Consider the following 23,292-nt stretch of genomic DNA (forward strand, 5'->3'; position numbering starts at 1 on the left):
CGGTAATTGTTTGTTTCATAGAGTTTAGAGTGTGGTGTAAGTGACACGGTCAGGCTGTGGGCTTGGATTGCCTTAGCCTTTTCCAGGGGAGTGCAATGTAAACCAAACTTGAATTGTGGAATAAGCTTTATTATAAGTTGTATTTTACACAACACATCAGTTATCATTCTGCAAGGTGGGCCACCTCGGTAAGCTCCACTTCACCCAAACGCAAAGAGTGAGACTATAGCTAAACAGTAGACATAAAAGCTATCATTCACTAGTATTGGGTGCGAAAAGATGCAATTAATGAAAGTAGATAAGGTACAAAAATTCTCAAAATTGAATCATAACAACATAGTTTGAGTTCAAGGACTGAAATTTTGACAAACGAACAGATCAGAATTAACTAACTCAACTCTGGAACATAACAGAAATATTATTTTTCCTAGACAAAAACAAAGTTTTGTCATTGACAAAGCATTTCAATACATTATATTACAAAAAAATAAATTATTCATCTGAGATTAACATTGCGCTTTCATTTTCTAATGCAGATCTATCTCAATGCTATCTTAACCTTCAGGAGTTCTTAGCTTCATAATTTCTTCTATACAAATGGAAGACTCTTTTGACCTTATACAGATCCAACAATATCCACTCTCAGGCTCCTTGCATTCAGATCACGGAGAGGATGCTCCGCCTCTCCAGGCAAACCCAGATCCAGATACATGGTGCAACTCTGTCAAAATTGGCATCAATATTGATGCCTACCATTTCAAAATTGTTTTTCTGAAATCTGCCATTGATATCAATGCTTAAGCATGCCATACACACAATCAGACACCATTTTGGATTTAAACAAATAAGAGGGAAGAGATGGAAGACATTTTGACAAACATAGAATCCTATTTTAAAATTAAATAAAGAGGAGACAGGGGGTGGACTAGGTCCAGAATTGGGAACAGATCAAATCAGGTAGCATCCAAAATGGGGTCAGCACAATTTACAGCAGCTTGTAAAAAAAAGTCCCAATCTTCTATGTTTAACGTTACCAACTGGATATGCAATGTAAAAACAAAATTTTCCTCCGAACAATTTGCAACCAACAAGGTTTTGGGTGCAAGACAGTAATTTACAGACAAGTACGTAGAGTATAACGAAGAAACTAATTGTCTTGTAGTTGAGGGAAATGCTGGGATGTATCATAAATTTTTGCATTGCATGCAAGTGCAAGTTTTCTCTTCCTCTGTTTTCAGGACCATGTTCTCTCTGGAGAAAAAAGTAGAGACAAGGGCTGCAAAAATACTTTCCGTGCAATTCAATCAAGATACCTCTCCATTTTAGAAATCTTAAGACAATTAAATACCGACCAAGTCAGCTTAAACCACTTATCTCTAAAAAAAATCAATCAAAAAAAAAAAAAATCAAAACATTGAACTCTTAGTAAAATCTTGACATAGCTAGCAGACTTACTTGAAATTTTACAAGAGCTTAGCCACAGAGACAAGTACACAGAAAATAGGCCCAACAAATGGACCACAAACTGAAGGAAAGGAACTGGGACTGTTAGTCAACAACACTCACAGAGTGTCTACATAAATGCTGTATGATATGCAGAATGCATCGTTTCTTTTTCTGCTTATTGTTTCAATCACTTCATAAATACGAAATTGTAACAAAACTTAATTATACAACATCATTTTGTAACCTTATGATAACAGGCTCTGGAAACTCAGTGCTACATCACACGATACTCACCAACATTCACTCAATATGTACAAACTCACCAATCATTCCAAATAATTATATTTGCACAAGTAATATGTATAATCTGTCTTATATTTGTAAGTTGGATATTTTGGATTTACTTAGATTTGTAGAAATTAAATATAGTTATTGAAAAACTTACTCTGGTCAATCAATTTTAATCCTTTTTGTGCAACATGCTCAAATAATAACGTGACCCAATATATAAAGGAGAATCTTTTTCGTTTTTTTGACAAATATGCTTTTAATGACCCTCCCTTACTGAATTACTGAGTCACAGCATTTATCGATAGGGCCTACATTGGAATTTGTTATTTATTTCGAAAATAAATGTACAATATCATCTGTGCCATGTTTGTACTACTTTAGATTGATTATTACCATATGGATAGTGTTTGCCAAAGGGGCACACTGATGAGGGTTCAGTAGTTATAACGCAATGTAGTGTGTACATTGTAGCTTAAGTCAATATTAAAATTTAATCTTAATAGTACAGCATAATCAGCACCAGGCAAACAAGTAGTGTACTTCATGTTTTGCATTTTTGTACCCCCACACAGCCTTAACAATAAAATGCATAACATAGGACGAGAGTTTGTGTGATGTACTTACATTCAACCAATGCTTTTTTTTTTGAAAGCTAATTTTTTAAAAGTATCTTGTTCAATCACATATAGTATTGGAGAAGCCTAGTCAGGGTTGTCTAGGTCTGACATGGTTTCCCAATTGTGGACCATTCCGACAATGGTTTCAGTTTTTACTGTAAGGATAAAAACTGAGAAAATTGCTCATACACATCACCCTGACTAGCGAGTGATTATTGTCACATGTCCAATCTGATATGTGTTATGTTTATACAATGTGAAATCCAATTATTTCCCAATTTTCATTAAATTATAATGAACCATAAAGTACAAAAGAACAACAAAAAAAGGAAAAAAATTACACTTTGAAGGCAACCAGTAGGCTTTTGAAGCAAACCAGTTGTGGTACCACTCAGCGCCTTGTTTATAATTTTAAAACAACAACACGATTAAAATGTGTTATAACTATACACCAACTACAAGGACGGGAAAAATAAAATCCCTAACAGCATAAAATTTTCTATCGGAGTGAAACATTTTCATAAATAAACCAATCATTTTAAAACATTATTGTCTCAAGAAGATACGTTTTATGTTACATAAAGGCTATAGGAAGTTTTGGTCGCATGAAAATGTTTTCTACGAAGCATTGTGTGAGATATGACATGTAAGTAATGTAACTCTTAACTCTTCATATAACGTCCCTAATAATTTAACCAAAGTAACATCTAAATTATAACAATTAACATCTTGGATGTATGAACTTTATATACTACTGGTATAATTGTAATATTTATAACAGTCATAGAATACTATTCAGTCACAAATAGACAAAACAAGATTGAAGCCATAGGTTTCTGAACTGACTGCTCAAGATAAATCTTGACATGTAATGAGATATGTGTAGGTGTGCACAGTATACAAGCTTGATACGAGTAACCACTATATGGAAACATTTGCTGGCCGGATCGGATATGTCAACAGATTTTTAAAATTTGATGAAGAATAGTTTTTTTTGACATGAAATTCGATATGCCTCATTCATAACCTTCTTAACGTCTAAATGTGATTATGAATAGTGGTTCTCTTAACCCATACTTTCACAGGTGCCTTTAATACACCAAAACAATTGAATTAGAAATATTGTCGAGAGATCACCAAATAGATGTGAATGCCCAATTGGCACAAACATTCACAACTTACACAGGCAAAGAAATGCCGGCCCAGAAACAAGTCCTGGGGGAGTCAGATTGGGTGAGGGGTTGCTGCACTGACTGCACTGCAACAAATCTGATGATGTTAGAGCAGCCCTTCTGGTTGGCGCTTCCTCCCTCCAGCCTCCACAGCAGAGCCCGGCACTTCATTGACTGGCTGGGGAGAGTGGGAGTGGGAGCAGGGCCGCTCCATCCGCCCCCCGCTCCGACACTCGCCCGGTAACAACAACGAATAACAACAGTCTGGCGGGGGAAGGACCAGCGGCGACGTCACGTGTCACAGTGTCACAGCCCGGTCCATCATGAGGCCAGCCAGGCCAGCCCGACGTGCCGCAGCGTGGCCAGCACCAGGAACGTCCAGGACGCCACGGTGGACAGGGACTGCTTGGTGGCGGACCCGCACGCGTGGATCTCCACCTCCTGCAACAAAAGCAGAGTCCAGCGTCAATACCCCTCGGCGCGGGGCGGGGCGGGGCGGCCTCTGGCGGCCGGGGTAGCGACGGCGCGGCACGGCACGCTCACCTCCGGGTGGTAGGAGATGCACTTGGGCGGGCGGCGGCGCGCCAGGTTGTCGCGCGGGTTGCGGCCCTTGCAGGTGGAGGAGGCGCCCTCGTACACCACCTCCTGGGGCTGGATGGCCAGCTTCTTGTTGCCGCACGGGCACAGCGTGTCCACCACGAGCAGGATGAGGTTGCTGTGCGGGATCTTCTGCACGCTGAACGGCCTGGCGGAGGAGGGGGGGAGTGAGTGAGACTGGTAGAGGCGAGTGCACTGGACAGAGTGAGCCGAAAAGCCTACCTCTCGCAGCCCGTGGCGTGGCAGTTGGTGAGCTTGCCCTTGAGGGGGTTGGCCGTGCCGCTGGCGTTGAGTCTGTCGGGCTGCAGCACGTACAGGTCGACGCGCTTGTCGCAGGGCCGCTGCCGCGACGTGTTGACGGCGGCCGTGGGCTGCGGCGGCGCGGCGGGGGCGTCCTCGGCGGGCGGCAGCACGTCGGGCTCGTCGGCGCGCACCAGCATCTCGTCGTCGCTCGTGGACACCATCGGCGGCGGCACCGGCACCGGCAGGTCGGAGGACTGCTCCTTCTTGCGGTACAGCGTCCAGCCGCCCTCGCTCTGCGGAGGGCCAAGCACACCGTGACCGACCGTGACCAGGCTGCCGAGCCGGCGCAGCACAGTGGATTCGCCAGACGACCGGCGGAGGCGGCCAAAAACCCGGACGCGTTTTGAGCTCCAGAGTCGCTAAATGGCACTCGAACCGAACGTGTGACCCCACCAATGGATTCCTCGTTCGGAGAGCAATCCATTGGTGGGGTCACACGCTCGGTTCGAGTGCCATTTAGCGACTCTGCAGCTCAAACCGCGTCTAGACTTTTGTCCGCCTCCACCTGTCTTCTGGCCCACTGCGCGCTACCGCCAGCACCACCCCGCTGTCCTACCTGCTCCAGGTCGACGGCGGGCTGCTGGCCGCGGTGCTGCGTGCCGTGGGTGCCGTGCGAGCCGTGCGTGCCGTGCGGGGGCACCACGCCGTTGATGTGGTTGGCGTGGCCGGCGCGCGCGCCCTCGCCCGCGTGCATGGGCACCTCGTCCAGGGTGTTGGACACCTCGTCCTCGCCCTGCGACCCGTCGCGCGGCCCCGACGCCCCCATCCGCCCCATGTCCTCCGAGTCTTCCTCCTCCTCCTCGTCCTCCTCCTCGCCGACGTCGTCCTCGTCCTGCGCGTCGTCCACGTCGGCGTCCGAGTCGTAGTCGTCGGCAAAGCTCGGGTCTGCAACGGCATCAAGCGGTTACACACTGCAAGTCGCTCCCCCGCGCTGCTGGCCTTGGCGGAGCGCCCGGCGGAGCCAGGGTAGGCCAGCCCGCCGCACACGCCTGCCCTCCTGGCGGCCCACCCGCCGTCCCGCGGGCGCTCACCGCGCTCGCCGGTACCAGTACTTACAGTCCCGCAGCATGCGCGCAGTGGCGGCCCAGGTGTCGCTGAGCAGTGCGCCGATCTGGAGGTCCAAGGCCGCGGCAGCCACGTAGGCGAGCACGCCCTCGGTGAGCGAGCGGAAGAGCGAGGCGACGGTCTGCAACGGAACCACAAACCGTCAAAGGAAGCGCAGAGGGGCTTTGTAGTCGCCGGGGTTTCGAGCATGCCCCTTGGCTCACCGGGGCGCGGGGGCTGCCGGGCGCCGCACTGTAGGGCGAGTCCTGGTCGGAGCACGCGCCCTGGTAGTCGTACACGGCGACGCGCTTGAAGATGCGGTCCTGCACCAACGAGTCCATGATGGTGCCGTCCACCTGGCCGAAGAAGGCGCCGGCCTGCTCGGCCACCTCGGACAGGATGATGAAGCCGTTGTTGTCCAGCACGTAGCAGTCCAGCTCGTCCGACTTGCACGTCTTGCTGCACTTGGAGGTACACTGCGAACAGGGAACGGGGATTGGGGTTCTCCAACGAGTTACCAACAGCCCAGGCTCTTTAAAGTGAACCAGAAGGCCGGCGCCGGCAGCCAAAACTCTTGACGCATTTCGAGCTCCAGAGTCGCTAAATGGGCCTCGAACCGAGCGTGTGACCCCACCAATGGATTCCTGGTCCACTGGCTTCCAGCGGCCTGCTCACCGTGGACGTGATGTTGAGGAAGTGCGCCGACAGGATGGACTGGAGGTACTGCACGCCGACGACGGCGGCGGGCGCGCGGTGGCCCTTGTGCTCCACGAACACGGCGTGGGTGGCGGTGACGAGGGGCTTGCCGCCGCGCTGCCCGGCGTCGAAGGGCACGGAGTACACGAAGGACTCGGGCTCAACGCGGTGCTGGTCCACGGCGCGCTTGTACCAGGTCTCGTCGATGGAGCGGCGGTGCGCCTCGCTGAACACGCTGCGGGCAAAGAAGGGCGTGAGCCTGGAGGACTGCGGGGCCCTGGCTTGGTGGGCCAGAAGACCGGTGGAGGTGGTCAAAACCCCGGACGCGTTTTGAGCTCCAGAGTAGCTGAATGGGACTCGAACCGAACGGGTCGTTTCGAGTCCCATTTGGCGACTCTGGAGCTCAAAACGCGTCCGGGATTTTGGCCACCTCCACCGGTCTTCTGGCAAATCCACTTGGCGGAGCTCCGCCATGGGAGGCACTCACGGGTTCTTCTCGGAGTGGTGGCCGTCGCCGAGCTTCTGCCAGCGCAGCAGCCCGCTGCGCGTCGCCACGAACGACATGGTGGCGCCGAAGAACTGGTAGCCCTCGCTGCAACATCAAGGTGGCCGTCAGCGAACACCGCGCGGCCGGCCCGCCGCCGCGCCCCCCGCCGAAGAGGGTCCTCTGCGTGCCAGAGGCATCCAGAGGGACCCGTACGGCAGCGGGGGCGGGCTGCAGGGCAGCGGTCCACTGGCCGTGGAACAGTAACAATTCACAAGCTCCGATTTCAACAAGGGGAAGAACTTGGTTAGAACAGAGGCGAGCAACAGCCACTGTAAGTCAGGTTCCCGAGACTAAAAGTGGACCAAAGTTGTGGCTGTTACTGCACAAAGCTGCTGATTCCTTACATCAGTGTGGTAAAAAACAAGAAGCAAAGAACACCCATAAGGTAATCCTTATAAAACGCACGTCATCGGTGTGGACAAAAAAAAACCACCGTTCGGATGAGAAGTAATTTTGAACGGAATCAGCAGCTTTGCCAACAACGATCAGCGAGTTCCTCAGGCGGCATGGGAGAGAGACGTTGCATTACTCGGTTATACTCACCGGCATCCTCGACGCAGTGAAAACAAAAATAAAAACAAAAACAAGTGCGGCGGAGTCAAACGCGGCAACAGTGGCCAAGTTGGTTTCTTTGCAAAAATGCATATGGAAGTGAATGACCAATGTAAATACAAGAGGGCAACTTAGTCTCATCTTCAGGAATTTTTTGTTTGCTTGGTTCTTTTTTTTTCATCTTTTGTCATCGAGGACATTACGGAATGTAGGAGATGAATGGGGGACCAAATTCTTGCCCAGGAAGAGTTTCCAGGTCGTAAAGCCAACGTTTGACTCCGTTCACAGAAGACACAAAAACACACAGGCACGAACACTAACGGCACACCACACAAAATCTCAACCAAAATGCGTCTCGTGGTAAATTGAGACTCGTACTTTCTCTTTCCCGTTTTCAAACAAATTTTTTCTACGATGAATTTAATGTATCCAAGCAAAGTGAATGGCAATGGCAACGGATGTGCGAAGGTTTCAACTTCCTTGCTGGTAGTGATACAGGTAATCCAAAATTCCAACTTCACTTTTCTGAACAGTCTAAAGCAAAGGGGCTACATGTAGGTGGTATAGGGGTATAATGATGACGCTTTTCAAAACTTATATTAAATGTTTCATTTTTTTAAAAGTGAAAGTCTGCTAAAACATCGTTGTCTAGTTGAAACAGGGCTAGCTGGGCTACCCTAAGGAAAGCACCCGAAAAGACCTATACGTTACCTTCGCCATAGAGCCATCAGAACGGCTATAGGGCTAATTGCGAAAGGACGAATAGAGTGAGAAATTAGTGATAGAAGGGAAAGTGTTTAATTCAAAGTGAAGAAAAGAAAGAAATTAGTGAGTCGTCCTCCAGTGCGGCTGCAGTGCAAAGAGCATTCACAAACAGAAAACGAACATCCAGGAAAGCAGAGTGCAAAAGTTAGTGCATATATACAATATATCTCGTTCTCTCAGCGAACTTTTTTTCTCACGTTTGGCAGTTTTTTTACGTCAAGTAATAACTCAAAAAGTGAATCTGACCGCGGTACAAACGCGACGAAGAGTGAGTGCCGCATGCGGTGCAGGTGGACAAGCTAGTGGTGTGTCGCCCCTTATTCAAAGTCGGCGGCTTTTCATCGAGATTGAAATATCGATTCTAAAGGGCAAAACCGCCCCGCGCGCGGACGACCGGCGTCTCATGAGAGCGGCCCCCTCCCCCTCCCCTTTTCACAGTGACGTGGACCGCGAGGACCCCCCACCGCACTTACTGCCGGTCCTCGTTGGCGTTGGAGGGGCGGTCCAGGCGAGGGGGCTGGTCGAGGGTCTGGGTCACCACCGCGTCGTAGACCAGCGACTGCACCAGGGTCTTGTCGCCTGGAAGAACAGAAAAACTCGTTAATAACGCAAATCAGTTTTCAAAAACAAACAAACAAACAAAAATCACTTACAGTAGTACGAGTCGCGGTCCAGCTTCTTCATGTCCTTGACGGCCTGCGGGGTCCAGTGGCGCTGCGACATCCACTTCCAGCCGGGCTTGCGCACCTTGTTCAGGAAGTGGAGGAACTGGTCCTCGGGCGACTTGAAGTGGTGGTCGGACGCGTAGTTGTACTCGCAGTACACCCTGCGACACCGAGAGGTGAGGTTAGGTCAGGTTAGATGAGGTTGGGTGAGGTTAGGTCAGGTTAGGTCAGGTTAAGTGAGGTTAAGTGAGGTTATGAGAGGTTGTGAGAGGTTATGAGAGGTTAGGTGAGGTTTGAGCGACGAATCTTCGAGGCTGCCGTCTCACTTCTGGGGGAAAATGAAACTCACCAGTCCGGGTGCACTCTCCAGTTGTCTCCCTTGAAGCATTCGGTGACTGCAAAAAATAACAAAACATGTTGCTAACGTTGCCATTTTGCGAGGCGATGCTACAGGAGAGTGCTGTACTCACGGTTCACGGGGCTCCGCTTGATCTCCTCCTCGCCGATGGCCTCGTACATGCCGTAGCCTTCGGGCAGGGCCAGCGCCAGCGAGAACGGCGTGCCGTAGATGGGGTTGTAGAAGTACTTGTTGCGGCGGGTGGCGACGCGCTGTCAAACAAGACAGATTGTTTAAAATAATTCTTTAAAAAAAAGTCGGTTGCAGAGCGCGACATGCAGTGCAGCGCTCACCATGCCGTTGAAGTCCGTCTTGATGGTGAGGTCCGTCTCGCCCTCCTTCTGGTCGATCATGTCGTGGCGCAGCTAACGAAAACAACAACAAATTGTAAACCAACGGCAAAAAGTTTTTGTTTTTGTTTCTGAGTAGTAGGCGCACTCACATCGAGGAGCATGGAGTTGTTCTCCCGCGGCCCGCCGTCGCTGTCCACCAGCTCGACCTCCGTCAGGTCGACGCTGTTGTACTCCGGTTTGAGGGTGTCCTGGAACTGTGCGAGGGAGACGTCAGCACACGGAGCGCGTTCCGCGGACGCGTTAGGGCATTAGAGGGAAAAAGTTGAGAAAATATCGCGTATCGGCAAAGTGCGGATGGAAGACACGGACGGAAAAGGGCACCGGCAATACTGGTTTGGTACCCTTTCCGGCACGCTACGTAAATGTGAAGAGGAGACAAAAGCATGCAATGGACAAATCGAACTCGCGTAACTACTTTCAAGAGGTAAAGTAATTAAATTCTGCGAGCGGTGATGCTTAGTATATGAACACGTCGCGATCATGCAGCATTGAGATCATGCGGGTTGAGTGAGATCAGGCAAAAATGACGAAAATGTCCGATCGAAACCCCAGATTCTTTCGATGAACGGTATCAAACCACTTATTTCAAAAGCGACTACTTCGGCCCTAACTGCACGCTAAATGTCTTATGTACTTTATTGTCCATAGCTATGGCCGTTTTTGTACATACAGAACTTATGTACAAATTTGTACATAAATTAGGAACAATATTTCCATATTGTGCTTAAGTATGTAAAACATTGTACCTAATTTATGTACAAATTTGTACGTAAGTTCTGTATGTACAAAAACGGCCATAGTTATGGACATAAAGTCCGATAAAGTCCATAAGCATTTGGTGTGTGGCAGTTGTTACAAGCAGCAGTGTCGTTCTTTTCGCCTGTACGTCCAACAAAATGTTACTTCCGAAAAGGAGGAGAGTATTTACCTGTTGCGAGTTTTGCTGAAAGAGATAATTTTCAGTGCATTAGTGAGTGGTTCCAAAAGCATGTCGCAAGGCAGGGATGGACAGTGGGTTGAGAGAGTGCCATTTCAAAAACCATCAATCAAGGGATGTGCCGAACAAGAAATCACAAAAAAAAGATCCCGAAAAGAAAAGAAAAAAAAGTGCACAGGGGATTTTTCTAATCTTCTAAATGCTGTGCGTTCCCATTTTGCAGTCTAAGAGTGAGAAGAGATTTGCACGAAGTTGAGTTGAGGTGACTAGAGCTATTGCAAGTCGGTTGCTTTTTCCGTCAAGTCGTGGGTCTCCGCGAGGCAGTGGAGTGACACTACGGAGAGGGACAGTTGATCATGCACACTAGCGTGGCGCATCTACCCGGACTCGCGTCGGCCTAGGCGGCCTAGGGTCGCGCGACGCGCGTGACGGTCGAATGGGGCAGCCTAGTGCGTCTAGACAGGGGCAACGGGTTTTGGCGGGAACGCGCGGTACTCACCATGGGCCGCAGGTCCGGGTGGAAAAGGACGTGTCCGTTGTTGTCCACCAGGAAGCCGTAGCCGTTGACGCCGAGCTGCGGGGGAAGAGAGGGTTAGACGGAAACTTGGGAATGAGTGGCTGCCAATTACACAGAGCCGACCGACTTGGAGAGAACAAAAACCGGATGTGTGCCAAACGCCGGGATAAGGAAAGTTTCGAGTTCCAGCACTGAGAACCAATGCAGCGGACTCGGTATAGCATTAGCGGGAAAAGAGAGAGAGAGAGAGAGAGAGAGAAAGGCGGGAAATATTTCTCTGCTTACCTTATACGGCGGGACCAACTTCATGATCTGCTCGATAGGGATATCCGTCCCAACGACTCCCAGCAAGTTCGCCACGCGTTCCTGGAACGCCAACAAAAACATTTTATAATTGACGAAAATAAAAACTTTTCAATTCAACTGATGGATGGAGCTCGCCTACCGTGGCGTTCCGTCGGTCGAACACAGGGGCGCTGACCGACGTCATGAGCTGTCCGTACTTGACTTCGTCGCGCAGAAGGCTGTTACCCTGCACAAAAACAACAACAAAACTTCCCAGTCAAATCCTCAACTCGCAAAGTCGTCCTGTCGCCGTCGCCTTGCCCCTCTCTTCTTCTTCTTTTTTTTTTCAAGCAGCCGAGGACGGACCGTCGTCAACACATGGCTGCCAACTACGAGCAAACAAACCGCACACGGTCGCCAACCGACAAACAAGAAACAAACTCTTCTTCAACACTGTCTTATTAATACTGGGTGGGAAACTCGTTTCTTTTCTTGGTGAATGCAGGCGGCTTGCCGTGGCAGAAGGGGGCCCTCCCTTCCCAGAAAAAGACTTTGCCGGACATCCCTATGCCGGAGCAGCCAACCTTCAACCCGCGCCAGATCGGTGGCCTACCCGTCCCCACACCCCGAGAGCAAATCACATATTTTAAAAAAAGTGTATTGATGTCTGCTCACCTTGCCGCCGCGGTAGACGGGCGTCCACTGCACGGGGTGCTCGTTCTGGTACATGACGAGTGGCCGCGACATCACGGACACGTACTTGAGCACCTGGGCGCGGACGTCCTTGCGGTTGCTCATGCGGTTGAAGTACCCTGGAAGCGAGCAGGGTGGTGAGTCGGACGTCGGCAACGGCAACGACCCCGCGGAGGCGGTCAAAATCCCGCACGCGTTTTGAGCTACAGAGTCGCTAAATGGGACTCGAACCGAACGAGTGACGCCACCAATGGATTGCTCTCCCAACGAGGAATCCAGTGGTGGGGTCACACGTTCGGTTCGAGTCCTGTTTAGCGACTCTGGAGCTCAAAACGCGTCTAGAGTTATGTCCGCCTCCGCCGGTCTTCTGGCCCACTGTGCCAAAGCCGCTTCGCTACTCACCCTTGTTGCCGCAGGCGATCTTGTTGAGCTCCGACGCCGTGCTCGAGTCCTTGCCGATGAGGTACGTGAACATCCTCACCGGCATGTGCGGCCAGTTGTAGTGCTTGAGGACGTTGCTGTAGGAGGCCAGCACGGGCCCGGCGGTGATGAGCATGATGGCCTGGTTGCACTGGCTGCCCTGCCCCGTGCGGTTGTACTGCAGAGCGAAAGGGACATATAGTGAGTAGGTCCGCAACGGAGTGGACCTGCACTCGGTAATGGCCACTCACCCGGTGCAGCAGGTCGAAGGCGGTGACCAGCGCGGCGGTCGTGTTGGCGGACCCCTCCGGACGCACGCCGCCAAGCCCGGCCTTCAGCTCGCGGAGGTTGGCCGTGGTGGCCTGCAAGCACACACCGCGATTTAGTCAACGTGCTGGACACGCCTAGGGGGCACCCTAGAAACGCCCTGTGGACACCCACCTGCACCAGCATGTCCTTGAAGCACGGCACGATCTCGGCGGCCGTGTCCGCGAAGCGAAACACGTTGACGAAGTCGTTGTCGCCCAGCGTCTCCAGGATGGTGCGCGCCGTGAGCAGCGCCAGGGCGCGCTTGGTGGAGCTGACGGAGGACGACGAGTCCAGCAGGATGACGACGTCCTTGGGGCTGGTGGCGGCCGACACGTACCACTGCGACGTGCGGAAGTCGTGGATCTCGGCGCGCGCGTCGCCGAAGAACTCGTCGGCCGGCACGCGCGAGGCTGGAGGCAAAGCAGGGCGTCAGGAACATTCTCAGAACGAGTTCAAATCACTTCTCGTCGCTGTTTCCTCCAGTTGCAGCTCACCTGGGTAGCGGCGCAGGAAGCCGCTGGCGCTGCCGAAGTACTGCCAGGACAGCGTGGGGTCCGTCTCGTAGTTGTTGATGAAGAGCGCGTCCAGCAGCTCGGACCACACGATGCCGTTCGTGACGGTCGGGTCTGCGGGCAAGAACACAAACGGATTGCAGTGGGCCGGTCAAAGACGCGTTTTGAGCTCCAGAGTCGCTAAATGGGACTCGAACCGAACGTGTGACCCCACCAATGGATTGCTCTTCGAACGAGGAATCCATTGGTGGGGTCACACGTTCGGTCAGGAGTTTTGGCCGCCTGCGCCGGTCGTCTGGCGCACTGCGCGGCTGGGCTTCCTTCCCCTTATTTCTCAACTTGCAGTGCTTTGCAGTGATACGTACCGCGCTCGGTGACGTCCTCGGCCAGCATGGTGTTGCTGCGGTTGGTGTTGACGGGCAGGTGGTCGAAGTGCCGCGAGGACCGCATGCCGTCGCGGCGGCCCTGCGCGCCGGCCTCTGGCGACCACACCGTGGCCTTGCCGTTCTTGTGCTCCATCTTGTGCGACAGCGCCGCCTGCTCGGCCGAGTCCATGATCCTCTGCGAGAGCATGGCGAGAGGGACAAAATGAATCATCGATTGGGGGAAGGGGAGGGGCTTCGCTTCCTCTTAGCATTTCCAGGGAATAATTCCAGTCGTCATTGCTCAGCGATTCCACTTGAGGCCGGGGGAGTCGGGGAGGAGGCCAAGGGTGGACCGGCTCGGCCCGTCCCGGCCCGGCTCGGCAGTTGCTCCCCCAGACATGACGATGGTCATGATGATAGTGGCCATGCCGCTCCGCCTGAAATTGTTTCTACATGCGGACCGCCCCAGTGCTGCCTCCCATACGGACTGAGCCGAGCCGGACCACCGCCCCACAGTGGGCCAGAAGACCGGTGGAGGCGGACAAAATCACGGACGCGTTTTGAGCTCCAGAGTCGCTAAACAGGACTCGAACCGAACGTGTGACCCCACCAATGCATTACTCTCCGAACGAGGAATACATTGGTTGGGTCACACGTTCGGTTCGAGTCCTAGCGACACTGGAGCTCAAAACGCGTCCGTGATTTTGTCCGCCTCCACCGGTCTTCTGGCCCACTGTGGGGCGCGAAACAGTGTCCGTGTGTTTGTGTTTGTCTGTGTGCGAGGCCAGATGCTCCGAGCAGCGCGCCCTGCTGGCGGCACGGCGGCGCGGCGGCACGGCACTGCAAACCTGAACCACTGCAAACGCTTGGCGCGCAGCACTTGTCGAGGCGACACGCACAATATTCCGGGCAGGTGCCGCCAGCCGCCAGCCTGGCCCGGCCTGGCCCAGCCTGGCCACCCTCGGCCCCACAGCCCCACAGTGCAGCCTGCAGAGCCTACACTGCCGAACCAGCAGAGGCGGGCCTAGCTCAAAAAGGGGAGGGCTTTGGAAAATTCTCTGCGAGTTTGCCTACATCCTGTGTCGCGCTGTTTTCCTCGTGCCTAACGCCACACGAGTGCGAGAGAGAGAGAGATGTGCGGTGTAAACCGGAAGCTGCAAATTTTTTCGTCCTTCCACTCACACAGACACACGCACACACCGACTTCGAGACGCGATTTCAAACGCGCGCTCGCCGAGTGCTGTGCATAGTGAGCTGCAGAAAACAGAGCAATATTGCAGCGGTCTGTGAGAGGGGGGGAGGGGGAGGGGGATGGGAGTGGAGGGGGTACACTGACAGGCGCTCATTCCGCGTGAGGTAGAGGGTGGAGCACCCAATGGCTTGGCTCGGCTCCGTGACTCGCAATACTTTGCAAGCAGTATGCACCACACATCTGCACGGACGGACAGATGGACGGACGGACGGACAGACAGACAGACAGACAGACATGCATACATACATACATACATACAGACAGACAGACAGACAGACAGACAGACAGACAGACAGACAGACAGACAGACGGTGTCAGACAGACAGACAGACAGACAGATAGACAGACAGACAGACTGGCCGCCGAGCCGGAAACAGGTGTCTATATTGAGCCGATACGTTCCGGGCCAACTCCGGCGTGACAGTGTCGACGAAAGAGGCACAGAGAAAGAGAGAGAAAAAGAGGAAAAACTGAGAGAGGGAAATACTAATAAAAAGAGAGACTCGCGGAAAATGGGACCGTGGCGCGAGGGCCGCGAGGGTGCTACCACGGTGCCACTGCGCCGCTGCCATGCCATGCGCTGCGCTGCGGTCGGAGAGGGACGAAAGAGTCGATCTCCATATTCCTCAGATACTGCACCGGGCCACAGGGCCACAGGGCCACTGTGCCGCGCCGCCACCACGCCGCGGAGCCGCGGACTGGAGTGGCAAGTTTTAATGGGCCCACCGGCCCCGGGCGAAGCGGGGCAAGCGGAGCGAAGGCCCTCTGGTGAAGTGGCGGGGAACAAGAGGAAACTACTTTGAATTTTGGTGTACATGGCCGTGAATTTCATGAATTTTTTGAAATTTTTGCATTTTTGTTGAATTTTTATGAATTTTGACAAATTTTAATGAATTTTTGTGAATTTTCAAGATTTCTTTTTGAATTTTGATGAAATTTTTGAACTTGGCTGCAGTTTTTGAATTTCATGAATTTAGATGAATTTTTATGAATTTCTCTGTTTTCTAATGGAATTTTGATGAATTTCAATGAATTTTTGGGCCTTTGATCGCCCAGGCCATCTAGGACAGTGGTTCTCAACCTTAGGGTCGCGACACCAAGCGGGGTCGCGAAATTTTTTTAAGGGGTCGCGGCGATGCTGGGGTCGTGTTTTAGGCCGATTTTAAGCAGCCACTGCGTCTGATCCGAGGCGGGCATTTTGCTCCCTCGACGGGCAATTGGTCTTTGGACCTTCCTTTAGCATGCCTTTGTTACGGAGTGCAATTATCAGTCTTAGTTTGGAAGCAGTATTGTCTCAAAGTTGGCCAAAACGCTCAGAAATGTCTATGAAAAATCGTGTTTTGGGCCGATTTTAAGCAGCCACTGCGTCTGATCCGAGGCGGGCATTTTGTTCCCTCGACGGGCAATTGGTCTTTGGACCTTCCTTTAGCATGCCTTTGTTACGGAGTGCAATTATCAGTCTTAGTTTGGGAGCAGTATATTCTCAAAGTTGGCCAAAACGCTCAGAAATGTCTATGAAAAATCGTGTTTTGGGCCGATTTTAAGCAGCCACTGCGTCTGATCCGAGGCGGGCATTTTGCTCCCTCGACGGGCAATTGGTCTTTGGACCTTCCTTTAGCATGCCTTTGTTACGGAGTGCGATTGTCAGTCTTGGTTTGGGAGCAGTATTGTCTCAAAGTCGATCAAAACGGTCGCAAGTGTCTTTGAAAAATCGTTGTGACTATTTTGGTCAACTTTGAGACAATACTGCTCCCAAACTAAGACTGATAATCGCACTCCGTAACAAAGGCATGCTAAAGGAAGGTCCAAAGACCAACTGCCCGTTGAGGGAGCAAAATGCCCGCCTCGGATCAAACGCAGTGGCTGCTTAAAATCGGCCCAAAACACGATTTTTCATAGACATTTCTGAGCGTTTCGGCCAACTTTGAGACAATACTGCTCCCAAACTAAGACTGATAATTGCACTCCGTAACAAAGGCATGCTAAAGGAAGGTCCAAAGACCAACTGCCCGTTGAGGGAGCAAAATACCCGCCTCGGATCAGACGCAGTGGCTGCTTAAAATCGGCCCAAAACACGATTTTTCAAAGACACTGTTGACCGTTTCGGTCATCTTTGAGACAATACTGCTCCCAAACTAAGACTGATAATCGCACTCCGTAACAAAGGCATGCTAAAGGAAGGTCCAAAGACCAACTGCCCGTTGAGGGAGCAAAATGCCCGCCTCGGATCAAACGCAGTGGCTGCTTAAAATCGGCCCAAAACACGATTTTTCATAGACATTTCTGAGCGTTTCGGCCAACTTTGAGACAATACTGCTCCCAAACTAAGACTGATAATTGCACTCCGTAACAAAGGCATGCTAAAGGAAGGTCCAAAGACCAACTGCCCGTTGAGGGAGCAAAATGCCCGCCTCGGATCAAACGCAGTGGCTGCTTAAAATCGGCCCAAAACACGATTTTTCATAGACATTTCTGAGCGTTTCGGCCAACTTTGAGACAATACTGCTCCCAAACTAAGACTGATAATTGCACTCCGTAACAAAGGCATGCTAAAGGAAGGTCCAAAGACCAACTGCCCGTTGAGGGAGCAAAATGCCCGCCTCGGATCAGACGCAGTGGCTGCTTAAAATCGGCCCAAAACACGATTTTTCAAAGACACTGTTGACCGTTTCGGCCAACTTTGAGACAATACTGCTCCCAAACTAAGACTGATAATCGCGCTCCGTAACAGAGGCATGCTAAAGGAAGGTCTAAAGACCAACTGCCCGTTGAGGGAGCAAAATGCCCGCCTTGGATCAGACGCAGTGGCTGCTTAAAATCGGCCCAAAACACGATTTTTCATAGACATTTCTGATCGTTTCGGCCAACTTTGAGACAATACTGCTCCCAAACTAAGACTGATAATTGCACTCCGTAACAAAGGCATGCTAAAGGAAGGTCCAAAGACCAACTGCCCGTTGAGGGAGCAAAATGCCCGCCTCGGATCAGACGCAGTGGCTGCTTAAAATCAGCCCAAAACACGATTTTTCAAAGACACTGTTGACCGTTTCGGCCAACTTTGAGACAATACTGCTCCCAAACTAAGACTGATAATCGCACTCCGTAACAGAGGCATGCTAAAGGAAGGTCTAAAGACCAACTGCCCGTTGAGGGAGCAAAATGCCCGCCTTGGATCAGACGCAGTGGCTGCTTAAAATCGGCCCAAAACACGATTTTTCATAGACATTTCTGAGCGTTTCGGCCAACTTTGAGACAATACTGCTCCCAAACTAAGACTGATAATTGCACTCCGTAACAAAGGCATGCTAGGAAGGTCCAAAGACCAATTGCCCGTCGAGGGAGCAAATGCAATGAATTTTATGAATTTCAGTGAATTTTTAAAAATTTTGATGAATTTCAAAGAATTTTGGTGAATTTTTTAATTTTATGAATTTCACTGAATTTTTTGAATTTTGTTGAATATTTTTTGAATTTGCATTAGGTGTACACATTTTTTCGAAGTAGTTTCCCCTTGGCGGGGAAGTGGCGTGGAAGTGGCTGGTGATGTGGTGGTGAAGTGGTGGTGTAGGTGTGGTTGGGCTGGTGAAGTAGTGTTGTAGGTGTGAGTTGGCTGGTGAAGTGGCGGGGCTGGTGAAGTGGTGGGGCTGGTGAAGTGGCGGGGCTGGTGAAGTGGCGGGGCTGGTGAAGTGGCGGGGCCGGTGAAGTGGCGGGGCTGGTGAAGTGGCATGGCTGGTGAAGTGGAGGGGCGGACTAACTATTTCATAGTGCAGTGCCGTGCTCTGCGAAAAAGGCGGGAGGGCGGCGCATGTTGGTGTGCAGTCCATGCCCGGCGAGACCGGCGAGACTGCCACACTGTGCGCTGCCGGCGCTGCCACATTATGTGCAAATTATTCTGCCCTAAACTGGACGGCGGGTACACTGCCACAATCAGCGGAAACGGGTGGACCGAGCCGAGCCGAGCCGTCAGCGTGCAACGCGGAGGGAAAAAAAAAGTTTTTCGTCGTTTGGCGAACGTCTACAAATCCCTCGATAAAAGTGGCGAAAAAAAACGAGAAGGAAAAACGGGAGTGCGGTCTTGGCGACTTATTCATCAGGGTCGGGGTGCCTTCCACAGCGCAGCCGACCCGGCACACAACAAATGCTCGCAAAAAGACGAGACTTTTTAAAAATTAAGCCTTTCGTCCGCCGTGCGGACCGGGCAGGGCCCCTGCAGAGGGAAAGGAAGGGTAGGGCCCTTAAATTATTCAAGCCCGTCTCGTTCTGACACCTTCCAGCGAGCCCTTCCAGCGAGCCCTTCCAGCCTGCCCTTTCTCCGGCCGCAACTTTTTAACGTTCTCGTCGGCTGTACAACTTTGCTGTATCCTCTGACTCACGCGCTGCGGATGGGAAAAGCGTTTTTCCGCCTGGGAGTCCCATTCGTCTGCACGAAAACGTCCGGGACTCGGAGGAAAGGAAATTCTCCGTGGTTTTCATAACCAACAAAAAAGGTGTTTTTTCTGCACCACTAGCAAATGGATTGGTAAGCATTTTAAAGTGCGCGAAGAACCTTTTTTTAGCGTAAGCGGTGACCTAGGCGGCCGGCCGAAGCCAGCCTAGGTACGGGACTGCCACCCCAGTCGGACCGGAGTTCCACGAAAAAAAAGAGAGAGGGAGGGAAGAGGCGATGTCGGAAAAACGAAGGCCCGCACAAAGCAGAGAGAAGGGAAACAAAAATTTGGTGTCCAAGTTGGGGAAATTGAGACGGGCCAATTATCACGGGAGTCTCTCTCTCTCGCACTCGTGGGGCGGCCCGCAAGGCCCGTAAGGGGGCGACAGAGACACACCGCCGGGACCCCCGCTTGGAATCAGCCTTGACAGGCCATCAGTGCCACTTGTCTGCGGGACCTTGGCAAAGTAAGTGGAGGGGGGGGGGCATTTGTTTGGGCGGACACAACTCCGGAAACGCTTCGAGCTCCAGTGTCCTCAAAGGGCGCCAAATCAAAGGACTGCCCTTTCGAACGAGGCAGCCAGAAGACCGGTGGAGGCGCCCAAAACTCTAGACGCGTTTTGAGCTCCAGAGTCGCTAAATGGGGCTCGAACCGAACGTGTGACCCCACCAATGGATTGCTCTCCGAACGAGGAATCCATTGGTGGGGTCACACGCTCGGTTCGAGTCCTGTTTAGCGACTCTGGAGCTCAAATCGCGTCTAGAGTTTTGTCCGCCTCCACCGGTCTTCTGGCCCACTGTGTGCACGCCACTCACCAGCACGGCGTGCATCTTGGCGTCCATCATGTTCTTCAGCTCCACCGTCATGTCGCGGACCAGCATCAGCCCGTCCTTGCGCGCCACCTTCACGTCCTTCTCGCGGTATTTCTGCAACACAACAACAACAACCAGAGTGTCAGACCGTGTCAAACGAGCGCACCCAAACAACAACAACCCTGGGATAAAGCAATGCACGAGATCCCTTTTTTACCAGTGTGCGTGCGTGTGCGCCGCCTTGGGGGCCGGCACCACTACGCGACCCGGCAGTGCGAACAGGACCGGCTGTAAAAAGGTAACACGAGAGAGAGAGAGAGAGAGAGAGAGAGAGAGGGGGGGGGGGTTGCAAGCAGTCCGTGTGGCGGGACCTCGAGTCAGCGTGTAAGGTGTCTCGTCTCTCTGTCTCTCTCGCACTCACGGGGCGTCACGTTGTCACGGAGAGAGAGAGGGCGGAGAATGGAGGTCACGAGTCACGTTGGCAGTGGCGCGCCGTGGTGGTCCAGCGGTCCAGTACAGTCACGCGATAAATAAATAGCGAGCACACTCGTCGATCGGGCGTCGCGGCGGCGCGTAACTCACGCCGCGGGGAGTCTCCGTCTCTCTCGCACCCGTGCGGGGCGGTGCGGGACGCGGCACGAGTGCGAGAGAGACAGACATAGCAAATGTGCGGAATCAGTCTGTGCCGCCTCGTCATTTTGGCGCGAAAATGTCCCTCCCTCGGCCAGTCTGCAGGATGTTCAGCAGACCGATTCCGAGAATCGGTGTGTCTCTCTCGCACTCGTGGGGCGAGCCGTGTGGACGCGAGCGAGACAGAGCGACGAAAACGACTCTCGGAATCAGTCTGCTGTACGCTTTAAAACTTATCTCGTTTGCCGCGGCTTCGGAAGCCTGGTTCCTCCCCTATCGCCCCCCCTCCCCCTCCCCGGCCGCCGCCGCAGCCCACACTGTGCGCGCAGTGAGTTCTGACTCGGAAGTGTGTCCTGCACCGCAAGAAGGACGAAGGAGAGGGACCGAGGCACCGGAGGACCGAAGGACCCCCTCCCAGTGCTCCTCCGGGCCGCACCCTTGGACTGGCCGACGGGGCCCGCCAGGGCTGTGCGGTTATTGGAATTCTAACCGAATAACCGGTTACCGAAATAACCGGATACTTTCCAGGTTAACCGGTTTGTCAAAATTAACCGGTTTTTAAAGAAAATCACAATAACCGGTTATTGCAATTTCACAAAATAACCGGTTAGTTTAAAAAAAAATGAAATTTTACGAAACAAATTGCGTGTAACACGATAGAATAATCGGGGCATTTAAAAAAATACAATTACCTTTGGATTATATACAGGTTTTTATTATCAAAATTAGAAATCTCCATATTAATTAAGTATATATGTGGTCTCCCGAAACAATGATGCAACTAAGCATGACGGAAAACCGGCTAACCGAAGGCCGGTTAACCGTATTTGCCGGTTATTCGGTTAACCTATACCGGAAAAGGCATTAACTTAACCGGCCGGTTAATGAAATAACCGAATGCAATAACCGGTTAACCGGTTAACCGCACAGCCCTAGGGCCCGCCCCGCCCCACAGTGTGGCGAATGGCATCGCCACCTCGCAGTGCTGCCACTCAGTAGGCAAAACTCCCCGCGATGCACCAGAGTCGGAAGGGTTAACCAACCTCAGCATAGCACAGTGGCCCACACTGCGCAGTTAAGTGCGCCGGTCATGAAAAAAAAAAACGAAAAAAAAACCGCACAGCTTTACGCGGAATCGAACCAAGGTCCGAGCTGGCAAGGGCACTGGGGGCGCAGGGGCATGGCGGCGCGAAGGGCACTTTTGGGAACTTTGTTTAATAGCCGGGGAGTGAATTTATAGCGTATTAGTCTTTCGGGGTGGCTGAGTCCGGTAAGGGAGGTGGGGGGGGGGGGGGGGGGGGGTTCTGCAACGGGCGGGTGGGACAACACGTAGCCAGTGGGTAGAGCCACGAGGAGGGAGGTAATTGGGTCAAATCGGGACCTACAAGCGTCGCGACGCGGCGCGGGGCGCGGTGGTTACATCGGTAAAGCATTCGCGTGCCGACCTTTAGGTTGGTGGTTCAAATCTCCTGCGATTATTTTTTAATTCATTCCCACTGGGAAGAGGTCAGAGAAAAAAACAGAGCGACTCGCCAAACTCGAGGAGAAAGAGCGAGAAAGAGAAAGAAAATAACGACAGATGGACGGACGGCGGTGCAAATCCGACCGGAAGTGGAGGCGGAAGCGGAAGGGCGTCCTTTTTCCTTTTTCACAGTGGCGCTGTGTTTCGACGAGGCTTCTGTACACTGTGGCCACTGGGGCTCCAGGAGTGGCACATTCCGAGAGTCGTTTTCGTCGCTCCGTCCCTCTCGCACCTATACGGGACGACCCAGAGAGAGACAGAGCGACGGCTGGTCGGGCCTGCGACTGCGGCGCTGCGGTAGCGACCCACACTCGTCCCTGTTCCCCACCCCCGTTTTTATTTCTATATTTTTATCCGTATTTCTGCCGTGACTTGTACATGTCCCTTATCGAAGAGCGAATCGTTTACACATTCCAATGATGCGGCGAGTGGGCAGCCTTTGGCCTCCGGGCCTCCGCACATGGGCCAGAAGACCGGTGGAGGCGGCCAAAACTCTAGACGCGTTTTGAGCTCCAGAGTCGCTAAATGGGACTCGAACTGAACCTGTGACCCCACCAATGAATTCCTCGTTCGGAGAGCAATCCATTGGTGGGGTCACACGTTCGGTTGGAGTCCCATTTAGCGACTCTGGAGCTCAAAACGCGTCTAGGGTTTTGTCCGCCTCCATCGGTCTTCTGGCCCACTGTGCTCCGGGCCCTCCGGGTCCTCCTGCTGTGGCTGCGGCTCGGCGGCTCGGCGGCGCGGCGTGGTGATGAGCGGTCGCCTCGGAGGCCAACTCCAAGACGCACTGAGTGTCAATTCCAACTCAATACTTCATGGAGTCTGACCCCGCGACGACCGAGTGGTCCTTCTTCGTCGCTGGCTTGCGTCCCACTGCGTCCGACTACTGAAAGGAACATTTTCTCCAAATCGTGTTACGTTGAATCTGTTAGCCGAGTGGTTAGAGGCGTAGACTTCCCTCCGCCCAGGTTCAAAGTCGCAGGTTTAAAGTTACACTCTGAGCGCACACTCAGTGCTGCCGGCTGTGAGGGGCGGGGGAATATCCCGCTACGCGGAGGGAAATTTCCCTAAGCAGGCGTAACAAATTGGCAGAGCGTAGGGGAGCAGGGCGGCTCAAGGGATTACACGCCCTACAGTGTACACGTCACGGCAGGCGGGGCGAGGCG

At 52.3% G+C, this 23,292-nt stretch overlaps 1 protein-coding gene across 1 annotated transcript in view; it reads right to left on the reverse strand.

Moving 5' to 3' along the window:
- Positions 1 to 108: 108 nt before the first annotated feature.
- LOC117644763 (voltage-dependent calcium channel subunit alpha-2/delta-4) overlaps positions 109 to 23,292 on the reverse strand; it is a 41,214-nt gene continuing 18,030 nt past the window's right edge. Inside the window, exons 3-28 of the mRNA XM_034384378.1 lie at positions 19,978 to 20,088; positions 13,484 to 13,679; positions 13,101 to 13,232; positions 12,739 to 13,016; positions 12,549 to 12,659; positions 12,280 to 12,475; positions 11,860 to 11,996; positions 11,345 to 11,431; positions 11,185 to 11,265; positions 10,882 to 10,956; positions 10,374 to 10,388; positions 9,535 to 9,639; positions 9,386 to 9,457; positions 9,166 to 9,304; positions 9,045 to 9,090; positions 8,684 to 8,856; positions 8,504 to 8,609; positions 7,977 to 8,009; positions 6,654 to 6,758; positions 6,146 to 6,401; positions 5,695 to 5,946; positions 5,483 to 5,612; positions 4,983 to 5,311; positions 4,346 to 4,659; positions 4,070 to 4,271; positions 109 to 3,967 (exon numbers count right to left, since the gene is read on the reverse strand). Of these exons, the coding sequence (XP_034240269.1) occupies positions 3,848 to 3,967; positions 4,070 to 4,271; positions 4,346 to 4,659; positions 4,983 to 5,311; positions 5,483 to 5,612; positions 5,695 to 5,946; positions 6,146 to 6,401; positions 6,654 to 6,758; positions 7,977 to 8,009; positions 8,504 to 8,609; positions 8,684 to 8,856; positions 9,045 to 9,090; positions 9,166 to 9,304; positions 9,386 to 9,457; positions 9,535 to 9,639; positions 10,374 to 10,388; positions 10,882 to 10,956; positions 11,185 to 11,265; positions 11,345 to 11,431; positions 11,860 to 11,996; positions 12,280 to 12,475; positions 12,549 to 12,659; positions 12,739 to 13,016; positions 13,101 to 13,232; positions 13,484 to 13,679; positions 19,978 to 20,088 (3,801 nt within the window). The 3' untranslated portion in view covers positions 109 to 3,847. The remainder of the gene's footprint in view (positions 3,968 to 4,069; positions 4,272 to 4,345; positions 4,660 to 4,982; positions 5,312 to 5,482; positions 5,613 to 5,694; positions 5,947 to 6,145; positions 6,402 to 6,653; positions 6,759 to 7,976; positions 8,010 to 8,503; positions 8,610 to 8,683; positions 8,857 to 9,044; positions 9,091 to 9,165; positions 9,305 to 9,385; positions 9,458 to 9,534; positions 9,640 to 10,373; positions 10,389 to 10,881; positions 10,957 to 11,184; positions 11,266 to 11,344; positions 11,432 to 11,859; positions 11,997 to 12,279; positions 12,476 to 12,548; positions 12,660 to 12,738; positions 13,017 to 13,100; positions 13,233 to 13,483; positions 13,680 to 19,977; positions 20,089 to 23,292) is intronic.

Source organism: Thrips palmi, unplaced genomic scaffold (genome assembly GCF_012932325.1).
Source record: "Thrips palmi isolate BJ-2018 unplaced genomic scaffold, TpBJ-2018v1 HiC_scaffold_18, whole genome shotgun sequence".
In the NCBI taxonomy this organism is placed as follows: Eukaryota; Metazoa; Arthropoda; class Insecta; order Thysanoptera; family Thripidae; genus Thrips; species Thrips palmi.